Source organism: Asparagus officinalis, chromosome 4 (genome assembly GCF_001876935.1).
Source record: "Asparagus officinalis chromosome 4, Aspof.V1, whole genome shotgun sequence".
Lineage (NCBI taxonomy): Eukaryota > Viridiplantae > Streptophyta > Magnoliopsida > Asparagales > Asparagaceae > Asparagus > Asparagus officinalis.
This window is the reverse complement of record NC_033797.1, coordinates 53,066,780-53,090,845: the sequence shown is the minus strand read 5'-3', so window position 1 is coordinate 53,090,845 and position 24,066 is coordinate 53,066,780. Positions and strand designations below refer to the sequence as shown.

Here is a 24,066-nt window from a genome sequence, read left to right as displayed (position 1 = left end):
GATACTTCTGGGGATGTACAAAGTACCCAAATAGGCAATGTAAGTTTTTTGTTTGGGCTCACAATGCTAATGCAATAAAGGAGAACATGGCCGTTCACCAAGAATTACCTGTTGAAGATGAGGTAGCAACCAAAATAAAAAAGTTGAAGAAAGCATTAAAGCAATCGAATCGTGAAGTTAAAAAATAGAAAACTTGTACGTTCTTTCTATGTTGCTTCTGTGTGGTGCTAATTTGCTTAAACATTGTGATATGTAAGTTGAAAATAAACTGAAACATGTGCAGTTCATAATATTTACACTATGGTATGAAAATTTGTGCTTGTTTTTTGAAAGTTTGTTGAATATCGACTTGTAAACTTTTACTGAAAGTGGTTAACTTTCAGTGCTATTTGATCTAATCCAAAGTGGTTAGCTTTCAGGTTGCCCTGGTTAATTTTACTCAAATTGGTTAACTTTTGGTGCATCGTGTTAACTTTTGCTGAGTCTGATTAACTTTAGCTGAGACTGGTTAACTTCTGCTGAAACTGGTTAACTTTCAGTAACATATGTTAACCTATGCTAAAACAGGTTAACTTTCAATATTTGCATATCATTTAGCCGTTGGCAGCAGAAATACCTTAACAAAAAGTTTCAAACTGTAGTCCATTTCCGACTGTTCAATTAATATACAATCACAATGTTATGTTCCCATCGTCAACCAGTTTTAATTCCTGCATTTACACCCATCCTGTGCTGTAAAATAACATATACAAGACTACATTTGGTATCATAGTTAACTTGTTTAATTACTACATAATGATAATACTTTCACCCATCCTGTTCTCCAATCTCCTGTTGATGTCTCTGTTCCCATCCTTCCACGAGAAGTTCAGCTGCAAGCCTGGCACGGATGACGACAGAATTGTCTCCTGAATTAGTTACCTGAATCGTATCAGCCCCATTGATTATAGCCTTCATGTATAAGGGAACGAAAATCCACAATCAAAACTGTAATGCAGAGATACAAATAACAATTCTATTAGATATATGATGCTGGATGTGGTAAAAAAGATAATCTTGTGGTCTACTAACATTCCAGACTGTTGCTCGCAAGGGATAACTTCATATCTGAACTTCCTCCAAACATTATCGGGATCAAAACCAGACATCATATGATCCATGAAATCAATTACTTTATTCACTGGTTCGAGCCATGTATCGTGGGTAGCTGAGCTGTAATGCTTGATAACGTCCTCATCCAACCTAACTTCAGCAACATGCCAATGGTCCTGATGCACAAGCGGGATAAGGAGTATATTCTTCCTCGCAGCAACATGCTTTTGTATAAATGAAGTATAGATATGTGGGAAATCAGGAGTGTTTGCATAAAGGGTGTGTTGTATTTCCAAGAATATAATGTTATGCCAGGAGTAAACAACTGCTAAAGGTTAGCTTAGTAGCAGAAAATTAACAACTTACGCAGAAAAAGACTGATACAACCCCATAATTATGGCTCATTGGAGCAATTTCTGACGTATCTAGCCATGTGTTAATTCTATCGATCAAAGCTTCCATGACATGTAAATATGCCATACATAAGTGTAGGCGTCGAAAAATGCTTGCAGACATCCAAATACCACTCAAAACAATATGGGAGAACAATTTACACGTCATCAGGCAACACAAGGTGGCGCGGCAGCCCATGGCATCGCGACTAAGGCGCGACAGCACATAGTGCCGCGGCTAAGGCGCGACAGCACATAGTGCCGCGGCTAAGGCGCGGCAGCTAGCACCAGTATGTGACTCTTCTATTGCAATAAAAGAAACAACTCTTTTAAACATTTGCCAATTTTCATCAATCCAGTGTGCTGTGATACATAAATATCCAGTTTGTGCTCTAGATGTCCAAATATCAGAAGTTAAAGAAAATTTACAGTTTAAATTTTTAAAATAAGAAATTATTTTTTTTTGTTCTTGCTGATAATATTTTAAAATATCACGTTGACAGGTTTGACGAGAAAATTTTTTAAATGCAGGATAAAAACCATCTCTAAACATATCTTCAAATTCATCATCTTCTACTAATTTAAAAGGAAGGTTTTTAAGAATGATAAACCTGATTACGCATTTCCTGGCTCTGGCAGCGTCATAGTTCCAACTACCGAGACTACCAGAAGAGGAGGATTGAGAAATCATGGATTGTCGGATATCACCTTGAGGAGTCTGGCCTTTGTTGTGTTTATCTAAATGGCGTTTGAGGTGGTTGGTGCCGCTCTTATGATGAGCTTGAAAAATCTTGCCGCACAAAGCACACTTAGCCTTCTGGGTGAAGATCTTACCGTGTTCATCCTTGGTGACGTCGATCTTCTCGTAAAAATTCCACACATCGGATCTTGGCCGTTTAGGAGCTCTTGGTGCAGATTCGTCGCCACCGGATTCGGGATTAACTTCGGTAGGAGGACTGATAGTAGGAGGACTGATAGTAGGAGGACTCTGTAGGCTATCAAAAAATCATAATAGATAGCTGATCCCCATCAAAACACCGATGATGGAAGTTACACTCTGACGACTTCCAGGAGGTTACAATTTAAAGACTTTCACGTAGATCGCTAAAGGTTACAATCTGACGACCTTCACGACAACTGATGGAAGCTCTAATCAAACATCCTTCATAGTCAACATCGGGAGTTACAATTTGACGACTCTCACATATCAGAGAGCTAAAGCAAAGATTACAAAATGACGATCTTTGCAACGCTTCGACAGAAAGAGACTACAAATCGACGGTCTCTTCAAATCAAGCTGCGGAAGTCCTCCCCGCACACCAGCATCAATATGCGCCGCGTTCATAGCTAAGAACGCAGCTCAAACGCAGCTCCAATCGCTGCCAAGCACAGCTCAAACGCAGCTCCAATCGCTGCCAAGCACAGCTCAAACGCAGCTCCAATCGCTGCCAAGCACAGCTCAAAACGCAGCTCCAATCGCTGCCAAACCAGCTCGAACGCAGCTCCAATCGCTGCCAAGCACAGCTCGAACGCAGCTCCAATCGCTGCCAAGCACAGCTCGAACGCAGCTCCAATCGCTGCCAAGCACAGCTCGAACGCAGCTCCAATCGCTGCCAAGCACAGCTCGAACGCAGCTCCAATCGCTGCCAAGCACAGCTCGAACGCAGCTCCAATCGCTGCCAAGCACAGCTCGAACGCAGCTCCAATCGCTGCCAAGCACAGCTCGAACGCAGCTCCAATCGCTGCCAAGCACAGCTCGAACGCAGCTCCAATCGCTGCCAAGCACAGCTCGAACGCAGCTCCAATCGCTGCCAAGCACAGCTCGAACGCAGCTCCAATCGCTGCCAAGCACAGCTCGAACGCAGCTCCAATCGCTGCCAAGCACAGCTCGAACGCAGCTCCAATCGCTGCCAAGCACAGCTCGAACGCAGCTCCAATCGCTGCCAAGCACAGCTCGAACGCAGCTCCAATCGCTGCCAAGCACAGCTCGAACGCAGCTCCAATCGCTGCCAAGCACAGCTCGAACGCAGCTCCATCGCTGCCCATCATTACAAATTTTCCACAAACAAAAGATGGCGACTCCGCTGGGGAAAAGCTTCTCTGACGAAGAAGTGGTGGCGCAATCCGACGTTCATCTCACTGGAACAACCGTCAAAACTCTCGTGGTAGAGTTTGATCAAGCCAAGTTTGAGGAGGCCCTCTCCTCTGGATCCCTTAGCCCCAAGGCTATGCGCAAGATCCACAAAGTCTCCAAAGAGACTAAAGCTCCAACTGCTCCAATTGCAGCCGAACCGCCTAAGGAAGACTGCTCGGACAGCCCCTCCCCCGATGGAGTGGGCTCAGCTTCAGCCAAACCCGTGCCAAGACGATGGGTATCCGGTCGAAAGATGCTCATTGAGGTGACAAACTTGATCAACACAGATGGTGACATCGCTACAAAGGCCTTGAAGCGGGCTAAGAAGAATGCTGCTCGACGCAGGAGGAGATCCCTACGACGAGCACATCTCCGAGAATGTCGATCTTTAAGTCAACACGAGCTTCGTGTTTGTGAGCCTAAACGCGACCCAATACCCTGCGTTTCTGTTTCAGAATGCAGCGTTTCTGTTTCAGAATGCAAGTCTTGCGTCTATGAGCCCAAACATATGCTCTGTGTGAAGAAGACTAAGCGCAACCCTCAGAGGCGCGTTCCACAAAATAAACGCAACTCTCAAATATGCGTTTCATCAGCAAAACCTGAAGCTCAGGCATGCGTTCGGGTGACAAAACCTAATATAGAACCTGGTGTATACCGTGGAGCGCGACCTGGTGTATACCGTGGAGCGCGACAAAACCTAATATAGAACCTGGTGTATACCGTGGAGCGAGACCCCCGAATACTCTGCGTAGCGCGACTTGGTTGAGGGGCGGATATAAAAAGTCCATGGATTCAAAGTATCTCAACCAGATCCATGTTCACCAAGAGCCAGTCCTGTCCAATCGTGGACTGGGGGTTCCAATTCAAACCTCACGATCAGTGAGCGATTCTCCTCGAATCTTCAGAATAGATTTGAGTGAGTTCATATCGAGAGAAAGACCGATGCAACAAATCATTCGTTCATTCCAATGTGAACGGCTGATTGCTACGGTCCTCTCGGGATGTCAATGCTGCTCATATGCGGCCAAACTGTTGGTGTTCGACCAATTTACGAACGTTGCTTTGCCCAACCAACGACGATGTTCTCACAGGAAGAAGTCTCCAGAGACTGAATATCCTAAGGTCACTATCAATGTGATCAGCAGAGGGAAAGCCTCAGGTCCTAATTCTGATGACTCAGAGATAAGTCGTTCACCGACCATCAGACAAATCGCTAACGAGTTTGAAGGAATCTACCAACGCACTCGGACGCGAACAGGAGCCATTCCTCCTGTCAACTATCGGAGTTTAGCCAGAGGAACTAATTCCAATGACGAACACTCAGCCATTGCGGAGTCCCAATCATCAAGCTCTTTCGTTGGGCATGAGAGCTTCGCCCACATGGCAGAACATTCTGAAGACCTTTCAAAGAGACTTGATGAGCAGGAGGCCATGCTCAAATCTCAACAAGAGGCCATCAATGAACTCATGGCCATGTTGACTCAAATCATCGCAGACAAGGCTAAATCTCAAGAGACAGATTCGCCGCTTAGGCAAGAATCTTCCCGGAGAGGAAAAGCATCTTCATCCCGACCTCACACAAGCAAAGGGAAGGGAAAAATGGTTGATGACAATCTATCACTTCAAGTCACAGACTGGGAATGTGATATCAAATGACGCCATACTGGCTCGATTATTCATTGGCACCCTCAAGGGAGTTGCCTTTGAATGGTTCAGAAAATTGCCTGCCGGATGTATCCAAAAGTGGGCAGATCTAGAGAGACTCTTCCTGTCAAGATTCTTTGAAGAGAATACAGAAGTCTCCATCCATACCCTTCTTGCCACTAAGCAGAAGAAGAGGGAGTCCGTCAAAGCCTTCGTCAAGAGGTTTCGAACCATGGCTCGCCGGTGTTCGTCAGGTATGACACGGTCTACTTTAGTAGAGATCTGTCGACACAACTTGCAGACCGACCTCCTAGCCAGAATCGGAGTTGCAGAATGTCGTTCTTGGAGACAACTAATCTCTCAAGGCGAACAGGCTCAAAAGATTATTGCCAGGATCAAAGCTGAAGAACAAAGTAGGCAGGATCAACCTGAGCAATCGGACGAAGCCCAACCTTCACCTGAGCAATCAGACCAAGCCCAATCTTCTCAGTCAGAAGAAGATACCACGACTATTGAAGCTAATCCTCTTCAGTAGGATGGTAGGTCTAACAACTATCACGTTAACAATTACCTCTGATAGTCAATCTCATTAGATAGTGGCCCGTTAGGCGATGTGTCATGTCTACCCTTTTTCCCTCTGCACTTGCTCAAGACTGGGGGTTGGTTTATTTGTAGTTCATTGAATTATGAGTAGCAAATTTTCTGAGTTGTCATGTTCAACAAAATACCTCTGTCAACCACAAAATCTACCAAAACTATCACGTTAACCGTCACCTCTGATAGTCATTTTCCTCCAAATTTCCCCACCAATCCTGCTCAATAGGATGGCGGGTCCATCAAAACTATCACGTTAACAGTTACCTCTGATAGTCTAGTTCCTCCAAATTCCCCCACAAATCCTCTTCAAGTAGGATGGCGGGTCCACCAAAACTATCACGTTAATGATCACCTCTTATAGTCCTTTTCCTCCAAATTCCCCCACCAATCCTCTTCAAGTAGGATGGCGGGTCCACCAAAACTATCACGTTAATGATCACCTCTGATAGTCCTTTTCCTCCAAATTCCCCCACCAATCCTCTTCAAGTAGGATGGCGGGTCCACAAAACTATCACGTTAACAGTTACCTCTGATAGTCAAACTTACCAGATAATGGCCTACCAGGTGATGTGCCTCTATTCCGACTTCATGGATAGTGCCTCACTAGGTGATGTGCCTTGTCTACCTCTTTTTATTCCCCTGCTAAGTTTTAATCAAGACTGGGGGTTGGTTACTTGGAATCCACAGGATTAAGAGTAACAAATCTTCCACATCGTCAAGTTAACATTACACTTCTGACGATCATCATCCCCACAGAGTATGCATTCAACTGGCATCGCTCCAATTTGTTACGTTAACAATATACCTCTGACAATCAACTTATCAATCCTCTTCAATAGGATGATAGGTCCTCAAAATTGCTCAAATCGCAATCTTCCCCAGCAAGACGCTAAGTCTTCAAAATCTTGTTCAAATCACAAGCATCAAAATTCATCAATTCTGATGATAAACTCACCTAGCAAGTTTCCCCAGCAAGACGCTAATTCCTAAAATCTTGTGCAAGTCACAAGTACACATTCTCTTGTCACGTTAACACCATACCTCTGACAAATTCACTTATCAATCCTCTTCAATAGGATGATAAGTCCACAAAGTTGCTCCCATCGCAACACAATCCTGTCACGTTAACACTAAACCTCTGACAAAACCCACTTATCAATCCTCATCAATAGGATGATAAGTCCACAAAGTTGCTCCCATCGCAACACAATCCTGTCACGTTAACACTAAACCTCTGACAAAACCCACTTATCAATCCTCATCAATAGGATGATAAGTCCACAAAGTTGCTCCAATCGCAACACATTCCTGTCACGTTAACAATATACCTCTGACAAATTCACTTATCAATCCTCATCAATAGGATGATAAGTCCACAAAGTTGCTCCAATCGCAACACAAATCATGTCACGTTAACACTAAACCTCTGACAAAATCCTGATCCCAACGATGGAGTACGTATTTGGTCATCCTAGCCCACCATTTGTCAGGAAGAGAGTGAACCCATCCATAACACCTGAATCTTGGAATGGGAAGTTCTCGACCAACCCGAGCGAGCTTATTCTTTACGGTATTGGCCCTTATCATCAGTTCGTTTTGGGGCCCACCATCTGGTCCAAATATACCAGGGTGAAGACCACGAACATCAGGCCTACCGACGGAGCCAGGAGCGCTAATATCTTTACCAATATAGCCGCAATGAACGTGCTCATGGTCTTCTGTCAAGTGCCACGTCATTTCCCTCGAAACAGCCAAATTCCTCAATTGCAGAAGGGAGTACTGTCGAGGAAATGGAGGAAGGAATAGAAAAGAACCTTCATGTTCATTCAACCAAATTTCAGAGCCACGGCAAAGTTTGTCTGGATCTTCTACCGAATCTCCGAACAGATAATCAGTCTTCTTCAACGGTTCAGTAGAATCTCGAATTGGAGTTAGGGGTGAATCAGTCAAAAGAGCGCGCAGGGTACGACGACCTCCCTCACGAACCAACTCTGGAATACTATTATCACGATTTTCGCTAAATTGGCGAGCCTCTCTAACCAGAAAGTCGCCGTTGAAAGAGGCATGAAGAGTACCGCTTTGACCTGGATCCTCTCTATCAGAGAAGGCCACAGAAGGAAAGGGGACTGCAAAGAAAGGTTGGAAAACAGTTGGACCAAAAAGGCTAACAGACGAGAAAACCTTCACTAAGTAGCCGCGGCAGTTGTTGCTGTCGCGCGTTACCGCGGCAGTATACACTGTCGCGCTCAGGCGCGGCAGTACGAGCTGCCGCGGTAACTGAACAGCGACTCTTGATTTTGAAAAGGCACGAGTTCGACGAATACCCGTGTCTTAACTGTGGTACATGCCTTGATTGAACAAGGTATGTGTTTTGAAGCGTCAATCCCCTCGGTGGGGGATGTCAACTCTTCCCGAATGCCTCTCAACGGAGACAAACGAGGTTATATGCACAAAATCAACAGTTTCAGAGAAGAGAAGTGGAAGAAACTTACCCCCAAAGGATGGAACTGCAGCCTCGACATCCTCAGGTGCTGGTGCCGCTGATTTTCCCTTCGAACCACGAGTCTTCTTTGGAGACATGGTGAAATCAACCTGGAATCAAAGAAAATTAGGGTTTAGAGATGAAATCTCGAATTAAATAGCAAAATAAACATGAAATACAAGGGATAGGCTCGGTTCTTACCAGGGGAGAATAGAATCAAGTTTGATCAAGGGAAAAGATCAAAATCAAAGAGAACTCAAAACCCTAGATCTTAAAACCCTAGGTTTTGTTTGAGCAAACGCAAAGATGAAGAGGTGGAAAGGGGAAAAACCAGAAAAAATCCTTTTATAGGGTTTTGGAAGAGGTTTCGAACTCAAAGAGGCGGGGAAAGGTGACCCGAAGAAGCCCAAACGTCAGAGTTATAATCTGACTGGCCGAAGCGCTGCGCGGCACTCGACACTGTCGCGCTCGAGCGCGACAGTCTATGTTGCCGCGCTAAAGCGCGACAGTGTAAGCTGCCGCGGCAGCTAACACACCATGGTTCACTCTGGCATGTATAAATACTGTGCATGCACGATAATTCTTCGACGTTTGAACACATACATCTCTTGCTGTATTTGGAATACACATCTGAACACTCCGATGAGTATATGAGTATAAACTGCATCTCCTTGAACCTCCCAACGGGTACATGAGGTTAAACTGTTTCCCGAACACTCCAATAGAGCATATGAGTATAAACTATTTCTCCATTCTTCAACAACAGTTCTGATTCAAGACTTCGACGACGGGCACGCGATAAACGCAGCACCGGAGGAATCTTAGCTATTCTACAAAGCATTGAGTAGACTAAGAGATAAAGAAGTCAAGGATTGAAGCCATTCACAGACCATTCTACGCAATTTCCTCAACAAAGAACTGGAGAAATTGCAGGGAAAGCCTATCATATCCAAAGTGTCCCAGACTCCTCTCTAAAAGAAATGATGAGTCTGAGATACTTTGGAGGGGGTATCTGTAGGCGTCAAAAATGCTTATAGACATTCAAACACCATGCAAGACAACATAGAAGAACGATATACACGTCATCAGACAGCACTGTGGCGCTGCAGCCAATGGTGTCGCGGCTTAGGCGCGGCAATCCAAAGCGTCGTGGCTAAGGCGCGGCAGACCAAGGCGCCGCGGCTATAGCGTGGCAGACCAAGGCGCCGCGGCTATGGCGCGGCAGACCAAGGTGCCGCGGCTTAGGCGCGGCGGCCTATAGTGTCGCGGTTGTTATAAGAGGATGACGTGGCAGTTATAAGACAGTTATTTGATGATTTTTTGAAGCCCACGTGGCAGCATATCAAAGATAGAACGTGTGCTGACGTGGAAAAGCGGTTAAACCACGAAAAAGGTGGTTAAAGTTCGTGGGAGAGTAGTTTTGAGCGCGATGGAACGTGCTCATAACCGTCTCTTTGGCCGCGGCAGCCTATACTGCCGCGCCAATAGCCGCGGCAGTGTAGACTGCAGCGGCCAAAGAGAAAACGGCCAGTCAGTTATTTCGCCTCCGTTTCAACTGTGGTGCACTGAGAGCCCTATAAATACCTCCCTAGGCACGAATTAAAGGACAGAGAGCATTTTTGGAGCAGAAGATACTTGAGTCTTTGGTGATTTTGAGAAAGAAAGAGAGAATTTTCACCCTCTGACAAGCATCATTTGGTGAATCCTAGAGATCTAAGCTCAGACTTGATCTTTGGAAGAACGGACATCTTACATCGATAAGATATTCGTTTTCAAATCTTTACTTCGATAAACGAAGGAGAGATCCTTAAACAACCTCTCGATCTACGAATCGGTGGTCCACGAACTAAAGCATTCCCGGCACAGGCAAAGTCCCACAAAAGCAGGAGTTGATAAACAATTTCTGTGTTATTTTCTCGAGAGTTGTATTTTCTTTTATTTTCATTGTAATTCTTTGTAAACGATCGAAGTTTTAATGGAATCTGCAATGGAAACAACTTTCGCTGAAAACAAACTGGCGACCACAGTGGGAGCCAGCGGCCTCGCTGCCGAGGCCGCAGTGTCGCAGCCGATTAAGATCATCGTCACCGAAGAGATCGAATATGAATTCGATCAGGCAAAATACGAGGAGTATATGTCATCCTCGTCATCAAAATCCTCCTCACCCCGCAAGTGCAGGAAGATTTCTTCTCCCAAGAAAGTTCCCGAGTCTTCAGTTCCAATGAAGACCGCAGGTAGAGATTCTTGCCAAGTCATTGCAAAAGAATCAACCTGCGACATCTCTGTTCCGAATGACCCTTCACCAGTTCAAGGGTCCTTAAACCAAGATGCTCCGGTATTGACAAAGAGAGCTCGTCAGAGACAACGTCAACGCCGCGCTCGTCAATTGGCTAAGGCCATGCAACAGACCGACGGGGTCCATTATTACACGGACCTAAAGTCGAGGAATCAAAAGATGGTTCAGTTGCCCCAAAGGCAAAATAATCACATCTCTGCACAGCTTACGACAGAGGAATGGACTCTGGTCAAAAGAGCCCGTTCTACCCTGAAGGAGCGTATACAAAGGCGTCAAGCAAAAGCTGCTCACGCTCGTGCCCTTCGTCAACAAGTGCAGGAAAACAAAAAGGAAGTGGTAGATGGAAAACCACAAAAGAACTGTAGAGTTTGGGTTCCCAAAAACGAGAACACCCAAAGAATACAGAGGAAGTCAGTCTTCAACCGCGGCAGCACAGACTGTCGCGGCTCATCATATAACCGCGGCAGCACGTACTGCCGCGGCTCATCATATAACCGCGGCAGCCCATACTGCCGCGGCCCATCAAACAACCGCGACAGTTATGGCTGCCGCGGCAAAGAGAAGGTCAATGAAGACCCCATTTCAACTCCTTCAGCATCCGTCCCAAGCCCGTCTGCTGCGTCACCAGTGAAGATTCAGGACAAGCCGGACATATTGAAAGTCAAACTCACAGAATTAGATCTCCTTAGTTTGGCATTTGATAATCAGGGCAAAGCCCCAACCAAAGAGCAGTCAAACCCAGCAAGTAAACCCTTAGTGGTTTCTTATACAGGGGGTCGTAAACATCCTCCTGTCAGAACTGCACAAGTCCAGAACGAGAGAATACCAGTTCATTCTCGTCTAGGACCGATGATGACACCATTCCCGCAAGGGGGTGGATTTAAAAATCCAACCTTGGATCGCTCAGAAGCGACAACAAGTCGTCCTGCGCACGTTAACAAGGTTCAGAAGAAAGAGATAGGTTGCTCAAATCGTAACAACGATGAGCTGTACTATCAGAAAAATAACTCAAGAAAAAGAGTTGTACAAGAAAACGAGTCTCACTGCTCCTGTGAGAGACTCATCAAGGCAGTGCTGACAGAATGCGGATGCTCTAAAGCGAATTCAACAAGAGTCTCCGTATTTCAAAGACTTTCAAGTGAAACGTCAAGACCCAAGATGAGACGTTTCAACAAGAAGAAACCGGCAGTCCGACAAGATGAGTTCCCTGAGGTCACTATTAATATGACCAACAAAGGGAAGCAAAAGTCAGTCAATCCCGACCCTGATTTCTCTCCAGGGGGGAGAGTTGAGCGGGGTCTTTCTCAAAGGATGGCGCGGTTACAAAGAAGAGCCAACCTACGACGAGACTACAGGAAAATGCACGAGGGGCTATCTTCAGATGAAGAAATGTCAGATACTTGTTCAGCCATTGCATCGGACGATACCGCATCCAGTGTTGGACAAGCCAGAGAATCATTTGCAATTACGCCAGACCAATTGGCTCACATGCTGCAAGAAGCATTGGCTAAACAACGCGAAGAAATCAGAGCTGAGTTCAAGACTGAGATGGAGTTGACTATGCAGCAAATGCGGGATTTGCAGGTTCAGCAACACCAACCGGAATCAAGCCAAAGAGCGGAATCCAGTCGGCGTAATGAAGAGGATGAGACGATATTTGAAGATCATCCTCTAGATAAAGACAACTCCGGAAGCGATCCGACCAAGTCAGCCACTCAACCTCCACAGATCTATTTGAAGAAAAGCGAGGAAGAGGACAAGAAGATGCACGATCTTGAGAGCAAAGTCAACGCTTTGATGACGGCTCAAGAAGTGAAGAAAACGGGCATTCCATACCCGTACCCGAGGGAGTGGGACCTGATTCCTTATCCCCAGAAATTTAATTTGATTAACTTTACTCCTTTTGATGGCAGGGGTTCACCAACTCAGCACTTGATTTATTTTAAGTCGCATCTCGGCGCAATATCCGGGAACGAAGCCCTGATGGTTCGGTCATTCGTGGGGACCCTTCGCGGGCCTGCCTTCGATTGGTACCGACGTCTTAAGCCCGGGAGTATCACTAGCTGGGAGGATATGGAAGAACTATTCCTCACCAACTTCTTCGACGACGACACAGAAGTCTCGATCGGCACGTTGTTGGACGAAAAGCAGAAGGACGGGGAATCTGTTGATGTCTTTGTCAAGCGATTCCGGGACAAAGCAGTGAACTGCAGAGATCCACTTACTGAGGAATTTATTCTACAAACATGTCATAATAACCTGTCCTTGGATGTATTAGAAGTGGTAGGGGTTGTTCACTCTAAGACTTGGAAAGAATTGAAAATGAGGGGTGAACAGGCTGAGCGCTTTCTCAAGAGAAAGAATTTGGAGAGAGGTTTGCCACCAGCCAATAATCAGAATCAGAAGCAGAACTTTAATCCTCGAGGCAGAGGAAGAGGGTCGGTGGCCGCTGTCGATGCACATCAAACGTCACAACAGCCACCGCAGCAACAACCGCAACAATCATCCTTCCAGTTGGCGCCAAGCCAGAATCAACAGCCTCAGAAACAGTTTAAGAATTCTGAGCCCAGATTCCCGAAGGAATACTCTTTCAAAGATGATGAAGTTCCGGTCATCTTCAAATACTTGTTAGAGAACAACAAGATCAAGCTTCCACCGGTCACAAACCAAGAAGAAGCAACGAAGATCAATGACCCAAAATATTGTGCATACCACAGAAGGGTCCACCATCCTACTAAGACATGTTATGTCTTAAAGGATAAAATACAAACATTAATTGATGTTGGTATTGTGACGCCGAAGCCAAAGGAGAAGAAGGTAGGCGCAAACGCGGTCTCTATTAGCTTCGGATCGGTTCCTTTGTCCTGGTTTCAAGCCGAGCCAGTATCAAAGGTCAAGATGCAAACCATCAACGATGACCCTCATGGACAGCGCCAGAAGGGGCTCGTATCTCACACAGCCCCCAACGGCGAAATCCTTTGGGTTCATCCGGATTTGCTTGAAGATGAACAGTGGACGACATCCAAATCAAAGAAGAAGTCAAAAAACAAGGGAAAAGAGAAGTCCTGTTATGGAGTCTCAGCAATCCCCGAGAAGAATGATGAACGGATAGCAGCTTTATCCCTTTCTGATGAGGAGCAGGAAGTTTTCGCTACACGAAGTGGAAATGAATACCATTACAAATATCCGGAAACTTCTAACCCAAACGCTACAACTTTGAAAGAGTTGGGGATAGCTACAACTCCTCCAGTACCTGCTGAAAAGCCGCAACAACCGGCTAAGCAAAAGGAGAAGGAACCTCAACCCAAAGAGGTTCAAATTCCGAAGCAGTCTCGTTTCAGCCGACCGATTGGACGAGATAAACCGGAAAGTTCGAACGCACCATATCGTTTCGACGTTATGGCTCAGCTGGCTAATATCCCAGCAAGAATCACATTGTACGAGTTGCTGCGCCTCTCAAAAGAAACCAGAGAAGCTTTACAAGAAGCTCTGGCTGATTCTGAAGTATTCCTAACTCAAATCAAGCCAGAGTCATCAGTGCAGCATTATAATCTGGCAGCCACCAAATTTCCTTGCATCGCTTTCACCAAAGAAGATATGCAAGTCAGGAATTCAAAGCATGATAGGCCTCTATATTTCACCGGATATATTGGCTCGAGCATGGTCAACCGGATCCAAGTCGATCCGGGTTCTGCCGTTAGCATCATGCCACTTCGGTTGATGTACCACCTCGGAATTCCCGCCAGCAAGTTAGCCTCCACAGGAACGGTTATCTATGGTTTCAACACAAGCGGGTCACGACCGTTGGGAAAAATCCGGGTGAAGTGTCAACTCGGAGATCTGAAGTCTGAAGTCACCTGCTATGTGATCGATGCGGAGACTTCTTATAACTTACTGTTGGGTCGCCCATGGATCCACGGTAATCTTATAGTTCCCTCCACCCTCCATCAGTGTTTGAAGTATGTCGACACTAATGAGGAGTTCAAGACGGTGGTCGCGGATAAACAACCATTCAAGGGGTTAGAAAATTACTTTACTGACTCCCTTCTTTATGGTGCTGAGTCCGATACTGAACCATCGGCCCATGGCACGGACAGCGGAGAAGAAGCTGATACCGAAGCCGGGCTCGATTATAGTGAAGGTCTTGTACTAAATGACATTGAACCTCTTGTAATCGATCTTGACGGTGATGAATCGTCGGACGAAAGTTGTAACTGGCAGCTTGCCGATGAAATAATAAATCATGATTTAGAGTACTCGCATTGTCTTGATGATGTAATGCAGAAATTGTATGACGACCCTAGTCTACATATGCCACTTCGTTCGTCCTGTACGATGATGAAACATCTCCAAGATTCATACGGAACCACGGTGATCTTACCTGCAAAGACAGGGGGTGAAAAAGAGATAGTCTTTGGAAAAGGGGAATTATTCCCTACTCCAGATCATTTCTTGGACAGTAATTCGGACGAAGAAAAACCCGGACGACATTTCTCTCGGTACAGTTCGCAAGCGAATGATTATATGACGAACCGGGGTTATGAATTCTCACTCGGTGAAGGTCTTTATTTTGGTCAAGGTATTAGGGTTCCACCCCGTCCTGCCTATGTACCAAAAGCAAAACCAGATAATTATTACAGTCGTAATAGGGGTCTGGGTTATGCTTCATCATCCGATGACGATTATGGCCAACAGATCATTAACCAATTAATAGATAGGAGCGGACATTCATCCGATACTTCAAATTGGGATTCTGATGTGAGCATTGGAGAAAAGTTCAAAAGTCTCATGTCAAACATGGCAACAGTTGATCCTTCTACAATAGAAGAAGACGATCAGTTACTCACTTGGGAAGATCCTTGGACACATTACATGAATATCCAATACGGTGATCGATTCGAGCAAAGAGAACCTCCTACTGAGGATAAAGTAGATCAGGTTAATATGGGCGACGAAAATAATCCGAAACCTATATTCATCAGTGGTGATCTTCCGCCGGACGAGAAAGAGGAACTAATCGCCCTCGTTAAAGAGTATATCAACGTTTTCGCTTGGAACTACGAAGATATGCCGGGACTCGACCCAAACGTAGCAATGCACAGCCTTAACATAAAATCGGATGCTAAACCTGTCAAGCAACAACAAAGACGGTTTCGTCCGCAAATTATGGAGGCAATAGAAGCTGAAGTTAAGAAGCTAATTGATTCGGGTTTTGTCAGAGAGGAACAACACCCTGAATGGTTAGCCAATATTGTTCCAGTCCTTAAAAAGAACGGAAAAATCAGAATCTGTATTGACTTCAGAGATCTGAATACGGCCTGCCCCAAAGATGACTTTCCTCTACCGATTACGGACGTCATCATCGACAACACATGCGGGTTTGAAAGAATATCATTCATGGATGGATTTTCTGGGTACAATCAAATCAAGATGCACCCGGATAATGAAAAGCATACAGCATTCAGAACACCCCTGGGTGTCTTCTGTTATACTGTTATGCCATTCGGCTTGAAGAATGCCGGTGCTACATACCAGCGAGCAATGACGAAGATCTTTCAAGAGCACCTCCGGAAGACTGTCGAATGCTACGTTGATGACCTGGTCGTTAAGAGTCGTGATAAAAACGACCACATTAACGATCCGAAGACAATGTTCGAGCTTATGAGAACTCATCAGCTAAAAATGAACCTGACTAAATCCTTCCTTGGAATGTCGAGTGGTAAATTTCTTGGATTCGTCGTCACCACAAAAGGTATTCATATTGATCCTGATAAGGTGAAGGCAATACACGAGCTGCAACCCCCGAGAAATCTTAAAGAACTCAGAGGGTTGCAAGGTCGATTGGCATACATCCGTCGGTTTATATCAAATCTGTCTAGAAAATGTCAACCGTTCTCTAAACTCGCGAAGAAAGGCGTGTCGTTCGTTTGGGATGAAGCATGCCAAAAGGCATTCGAAGATATTAAGAAATATCTGGCGAATCCACCTATTCTCGTTGCACCGAAATCGGGCAGACCGTTTTTGATTTATGTCAAAGCGACGAGCCATTCGTTAAGTGCATTACTTGCACAAGACGACGATAACGGTCACGAACAAGCTGTGTATTATCTGAGTCGTACATTGGTAGAAGCTGAGTCTCGTTATCCGATGATTGAGAAGGAATGCCTCGCTTTGGTATTCGCGATTCAGAAAATGCGACATTATTTAGTCGGACAGACGATTTATGTCATTTCCAACATAAATCCCGTCCGAGTGTTCATGACCCAACCGGCTTCCATGAATTGGCGTTTGGCCAGATGGGCCTTACTCCTATCACAATATGACTTGTATTTTAAGCAACAGAAATCTGTTAAAGGACGAGCTATTTGCGATCTTCTGGCGGAAAACCCTACGAAGGATGTAGTCGAATTGTACGACGATCTGCCAGATGAAACTCACGAAGTTAATACCACCTCACATCAACAAGTGTGGCAATTGTACTTCGATGGGGCTTCCCGAGCAACCAACGTGGCAAGTTCTTCCGGATGTTCTAAAATCTCCTCAGGAGTGGGGGTCGTTTTAGTTTCCCCGGAAAAGCACGTCTTGCCTAGAGCATATTCACTGACTGAACCATGCTCTAATAACGTGGCTGAATACAATGCATTAATAATCGGACTTAATTTCGCCAAAGAGCTGGGGGTCGAATACCTTGAAGCTTTTGGAGATTCTCAACTGGTGGTTAATCAAATACGAGGAGAGTATGAAGTCAGAAATCGAGACCTGATTCCATACCACCAGGTGGCCATCGAAATAGCAAGCTCGTTTGAAGAATTTTTCATCGAGTACGTTCCGCGCCTCCAAAATACAGCGGTGCACATCAGCCCGGTCCTAAACTCTGTGATCGACTTAGGAGAATCGGGTATTATTGGCCAACTATGGTAAAAGACGCAGTCGACTACGCACGACAATGTGAAGCGTGTCAATTGCATGCAAATTATATGCACATGCCCCCTGAATATCTATATCCTTCGGCGACATCGTGGCCGTTCGAGACATGGGGAATGGACATTGTGGGTCCCATTTTTCCGCCTTCAGTTAAAGGGGACCGTTTCATTTTGGCAATCGCCGATTATTTCTCAAAATGAGCAGAAGCAGTTCCACTTAGAGAAGTAAAGACAGCTGATGTTATCAAATTTATTAAACACCACATCATATATCGGTATGGTGTGCCAAGACGAATAGTGCACGACAACGGTCCTCAATTCGTGAGCAACGCATTTATCAAATTCTGCGGTAAATTCGGGATTAAGGACGTTTCGTCGACAGCTTATAATCCTACAGCCAACGGATTGGCCGAAGCTTTTAACAAAACTATCATCAAAATTCTGGCAAAATTGGTGAAAATCAATAAACGGGATTGGGACGATAAACTCGGTGAAGCTCTCTGGGCTTATCGTACGACCGTCCGCACGTCTACCGGAGCCACCCCGTATGCTCTAACATATGGATGTGAAGCCGTCCTTCCATTGGAGATACGGATTCCTTCCCTCCGTATCGCTCTTACAACGGGAATGACAACGGAAGAACATCATCAGAAACGTCTCGAAGAATTAGAGATGTTAGATGAGAAACGCTTGGAAGCTCAACAACAAATCGAGTTTTATCAAGCTAGAATTTCTCGGGCTTTCGATAAAAAGGTCCGACGACGAAGCTTTAAAGAAGGAGATCTAGTCCTCGCTGTTCGAAGACCTATGATCCTCACTTCCAAAAAGAAAGGAAAGTTTGAACCTAAATGGGAAGGACCGTTCGTGATAGAAACAGTCTACTCAAACGGTGCATATCGCCTGATTACTCAGGATGGTAACAAATTGATGATGCCAATAAATGAGATGTTCCTGAAAAAGTATTATCCGTAATACGTTCAGGATAACCTATGTAAAACGGGAAGTTCCTAGAGAATCCTGTATAGGATATTTCAGGATAACCCGATATCAGTTGATTATTCTAAATGAAAACTGATTATGTGCATGATCTATTCTTAATTGTTGTAAAAATGATTAAGATCCTCTTACTACTTTTGTTGAGATGAGATTTAATGATAGTTAATCTTTCCTCAGCAAAACCTTGTAATATAATCATGGAAAATGAGATTTGATGATTTGTAATCTCACGCTATGAAACCCCCATCGGTCGGATTGATCAACGATCATCAGTATGTATCAGTCGACAGATTATTTCGTGTCAAATTCTTATGTTTAAAATCAAAATTTCCCACCGATTAGTTTGTGCAAATCAACAAACTCATTGTTATTTGCACCCTACTCCTATTCCTCACTTGGTCAAACCTTTAAACAGTTAGGACCAGAACCAAAATCCCCTCTCGATTCCTTCAATGAACGAGAGGCCCACAAATGGAGCGATCAAACCTTCCTACGGTTAGGATCGTCTCAAAACTCCCACTTGGTCAAACCTTACTACAGTTAGGACCACAACCAAAATCTCCTTTGGATTCATTTTACGAACGAAAGGTCCACTTTTGAATTGAGTAATCAAACCTTATGATAGTTAGGATAACTCAAACCGATTCAGATTCTCTAAGCGGAGATCCCACTTTGAGTTTCTTTATACCAGGAGATAGAATATAAAATTCTTCCTCTCCGATTCTGGGTTTATCTCTACCAACAAACAAGAGACCAGGAGATAGAATATAAAATTCTTCCTCTCCGATTCCGAGTTTATCTCTATCAACAAACAAGAGACCAGGAGATAGAATATAAAATTCTTCCTCTCCGATTCCGGGTTTATCTCTACCAACAAACAAGAGACCAGGAGATAGAATATAAAATTCTTCCTCTCCGAGTATGGGTTTATCTCTACCAACAAACAAGAGATTGAGAAATGGAATATACAATTCTTTTTCTCTCCGATTTTGGGTTCGTTGTCCTATATAGGAAATGCAACCTATTCACACTTTGAAATCCATGTTGTTCACACATGGGGGATGTTATCTCTATCCCTTATTAGAGATAAGCCTACATCTAACACATGTAGCCTACATATTTAACAGTGTAGTTCAAAGTCTAAAAGAGTTTAATTCTTTTAGCACAACGTTATATGTGAAACGGACTTAGATAATTCACATACTAGCCCGACTCAAACGGTAGTCGGTGAAGGCATACCAAATCCGTTGATGGCTGAGGATTTGCCAAAAATCCTATGAGTATTATGGTTATTTATTCTAAACAAGAATGAGTAATCATAATAAAATCTTAATAAACAAGAAAGTTCACTGTATTAACCAAATAATTCACATACTAGCCCGACTCAAACGGTAGTCGGTAAAGGCATATCAAATCCGTTGATGGCTGAGGATTTGCCAAAAATCCTATGAGTATTATGGTTATTTATTCTAAACAAGAATGAGTAATCATAATAAAATCTTAATAAACAAGAAAGTTCACTGTATTAACCAAAAGAGTTCAAACGAAACAATATAAAAAATAAATGTATGTTCTCAAAATTACAATAATTTGTAATGGCGGAGTTCATCTTCTAATTGGGAAAGCCTTGTCGCAAAAGCCAGCTCGAGCTCAGGTATCAGATTTGCTTTAAATTTCCTTTCATCGATGCTTCGGATTTCGGCAGCTTTTTGCTCCTTGTCAGCAAAAATCTTGTCCTGGAGATTCAGTTGCCGGAGTGTAATCACCTCAGCTTGAGTTACCTCCGCTAGATCAGACTCCAAAAATTCACAAGCATCCTTAGCTTCGGCAAGTTGCTTTTCTAAATGAGCTATCTCTGCCCGACGCGACTCCAAGTCACGATACATGTCTACCTTTATTTGTGCTTTCTTGGCAGCGCTCACCTGGAGTTGATTGATGCGAGTTTTCAGTACTTGAAGTTCAGTTTCAACGGATTTCTGAGAATCACGCCATGCCTGTAGCCTCAGGTCCGTTTGAGAAGCGATGTAAGAAGGTGCGCCATTAGCTCGAAAGTTCTGCAACTGTTCAATGTGATGTTTCAGATCGACCAAATAGGCTTCAATGGAGTTAGACAATTCAGTGCACCCCTGTTCTTTAATTCCTGATACATGGCGGTCGAGAGACTTCCTGAAAAGTTCAAATGGTGAACCTTTAAGAAGAATTCGATCAACCATGGCGTTTAAGAAAAGAACGAAGCTTTGGACGTCAACGCAGAGGGCAACTTGGTTTGGATCTTCATCTGCCAATAAAGTCTGAATACGTTCGGACAATGATGAAGAAAGAGCTGCAAGGGGAATAAATGGAGTAAGCACAAAAATATATACACTCGCTGGAAGGTTTCACAACCGGGTTACCTTGGCTTGTTGAGGTCATAGCAGATTCTATAACAACCGGGATTTGTTCAGGAATAACGCTTGTCGGTTGAGTCACTACACCAGACGATTGTTCACCTGAAACCCCTGATGGTTTCGGATCCAGAGCGACAAGATCTTGAGGAACAAGTTCTGTCAATAAGGAAAGGATGAATAAACACTCCGCGAATATTAATCTAACTTCGAAGCACAACTAGATGGGACATACCAAGTTGAGTCGAAGTAGCAGGAGGTTGCTCTTCCACTGTAGCCTTCGACCCTCCTACTTCATGATCCACTGGAGTCGGAGCAGAAGGCACAACAGGTTCAGCTTCGACAATAGCGGAAGGCGAAGGAGCAGTGGCTGGGGGGTGCACTTCAGCTGGGGGACTTGCCAAAGTCGGAGGAGCAGTGGCTGGTGGTTCAACTTCAGCTGGGGGACTTTCCAAAAGTAAGAAACCCAAACCTTCAGGTTGATCACATTCACCAATGACGGTAGACGCATCAACTTCGTTGGTTGGTCCTACGTCTAAAATTCTTATTTCAGTCCCCCAAGAACAATAAAATATGAAAGTACAGTTGAAAACTGGAATCTAAAAGAGTATACCTTTTGATGCACCTACTTCAGCTGAATCAACTCGCGTAGTTGGTCCTGCAGTAGCGGATGGAACCGGAGGTGATAGTATATCGGAGATCTCCTGGTGTACATCTTCAGAAATGTCAAGATCGAAGTCTCGCTCATCGAAATCTCCGATACCCATATCATGGGTAAGTTCTATGTCTTTCGGTTCGTTGACAGGAAGGTCTATTAAGCAGAAGAATCCGTCAACATATATGCAAGAAATATGAAAGAATCAAAGCAAACAAAATAAGGTTACCTTCAATAACAATTGCGGGGTCAGCAGCGCTACTATCCGCACTCACCTCCTTTAGTTTAACTAAAAGAAGATAAAGCACACAAGTTAGTAGGAGAGGAACACGTTCCGATTCACTTATCTTCCGGAAATGCCCCCTAAATGAGAAAACATCTGTACCTGTGTCGGCAGTTGGTGAGGTCGATGTAGTGGCCGGAGGAGGGGCAGTGTCCACATTGAGGGGTTCTTCACTCATCGCTTTTTGCACCTGTTGAGTGAAGCTGGACTCATCAACATCCATTAAACCTGGAGAAGAAGGCTCGGGCACGATTTCCCCTTCCTCTTCTGGCTCAGCTATAATGGCAAAGAGAGAAATAAGACGCTATATTCAAAGATGAAATAATGAAAAAGAAATAAGAATGAGATCTTACCCCCTTGATCAATCGGAAGATCCTGAGTAAACTCTTCTTCAGGCAATGAGGAGAGTTGACGTTGCTGATAAGCCATCTTCTTAACCCTTTTCGAAGCACGAGAATCTCGAGGAACTTCGGAGCTCTCATGGCGAAACTTGGAACGCAATTCAGACCCTTGAACAGGGCTGGGTTGAACTTCAGAAGAGGCAGAAGATCGGGATCTCTTTCTGCTAACAAGCGGGGTGGCCTCTTCCTCTTCTTCTTCTTCTTCCTCTTCAAGCGCAGGCCATCTGACCGTCATCTTGTTAGAAGACGATAAGGGAATAGTCTTCTCCATCATTCGAATACCCTTTGAAGGAGCACCGGGCGACTTGGGCGAAGAAGCTCGACGAGTCCTGTGAGCCACGGGAGATAGAGAAACATCAGCCTCTGCTTCATCTCTAGCCTTATCTTCCTCACTGGATGTTTCGAAGTCATCACTCTCTTCGGAATCAACTGCTTGTTTCTCTTTGCGGGAAGACGTAGCGGGCTCATTTCCTTTTTTAGATACAATTCTCCGAACCACAGCTTCGGATTCCAGTTCGGAAAGCTTCTTCTTTGCAAGAGGAGTGTTGGCGGCTAAAACCCACCGACAGTAGAGGAAAGTTAAATGAAGGCCAGGCTCAGCGACAGGCAGACTAAACTGAGCTCCGGTACAGCCGGCAACATTCCAGAACCAGGCTCGTACTCCATCAATGAGGCTCCCGCAGGTTATCAACCATTTGTTAGGATTCCCAACGTACAGTTGATCGTAGCCGAATTGTCGCGCGAAACGGCAAGGAAAATAAGGCTCGATCCTGCAAAGGTTCCTCGACCGAAAAACATTATAGCCTGGGCGAATGTTCATGAGCCAATGGAAGCTACCCACGTCGAGAGAAGTCCTGTTAGCTCCAGGCATTTCCTCGTCAATGAGTGTATCATTATAGGCACCATAAAACTGAGGGAAACACTTGTAAAATTCTGAGCACTTGGCATTCTTGAACTGCCTCACTCGGTCAATCCACGGTCGGGAAGGATATAACCACTTACATCTCTTGAACTGCCTCACTCGGTCAATCCACGGTCGGGAAGGATATAACCACTTACATCCTTCTAAGAGCTACAACAAGGGGATTTCTGGATCAGACGCGTCAGGTGCTGACATCATGTCCGCTCGGTGGAGAACTAGCCACGCCATTAAATATGTGTACGACAGTTCGACGCTCGACAATGGAATTTTAGTTGAAGGCTCAGCACCCACTTTGGTAAAAGTGGTAGATAGGTTACGCAAACCGCTATGGAGGTCAGCGATCATAGCGGAGAGTAAAGATAATCTACCCCCAACAGCTAATTGCACGGCGGGAAGAAGAACCTCAAGAGGAAGCGCCTCGGAAGACTGATGCGGCACTACACATTTCTTTAGCCATATGGCCAGATAACCAGAAAGAAGAGTCGCAGGCTTCATTCTCTTGGTGGCTTGCCATAAGAAAGTGCTGAATTTAGTGCCCTTAAGAAAACCGCCTTCAGATGACTCGGTTCTATAAGATTGGGCATTAATCTTCGTAATCAGCCTGTTAACGTCAGAAGGGGTCAGAATCGGTGATTCGCAGACAGCTTCACCGGTCGGGCTCTCGAGATTCTGAAACAAATAGTCAGCGAACTGTTTTAAACTGACTCGAGCTGCCTTCTTACTCTTTACTTCAATCTTGGCTATCGCTATTTGATAGTGACAAGTTAATTCCCAAAGTATGTCATAAGCAGGAGAGCCAGCCTTCTTCATCTTCATGAGCTGACGATTGTTGGGAAAATATTCTTGATAAGGAGTGTTCCCCAAT

General features: G+C 44.7%; 1 protein-coding gene across 1 annotated transcript; it reads right to left on the bottom strand.

Annotated features, from left to right (window-relative positions):
- Positions 20,137-23,150, bottom strand: LOC109838715. Its single transcript, XM_020407137.1, has 7 exons — positions 22,232-23,150; positions 21,981-22,154; positions 21,825-21,884; positions 21,554-21,751; positions 21,176-21,475; positions 20,950-21,099; positions 20,137-20,879 (listed from the first exon to the last, which is right to left on the bottom strand). Exons 1-7 carry the CDS (start codon positions 23,148-23,150, stop codon positions 20,137-20,139), a joined length of 2,544 nt encoding a protein of 847 aa, XP_020262726.1.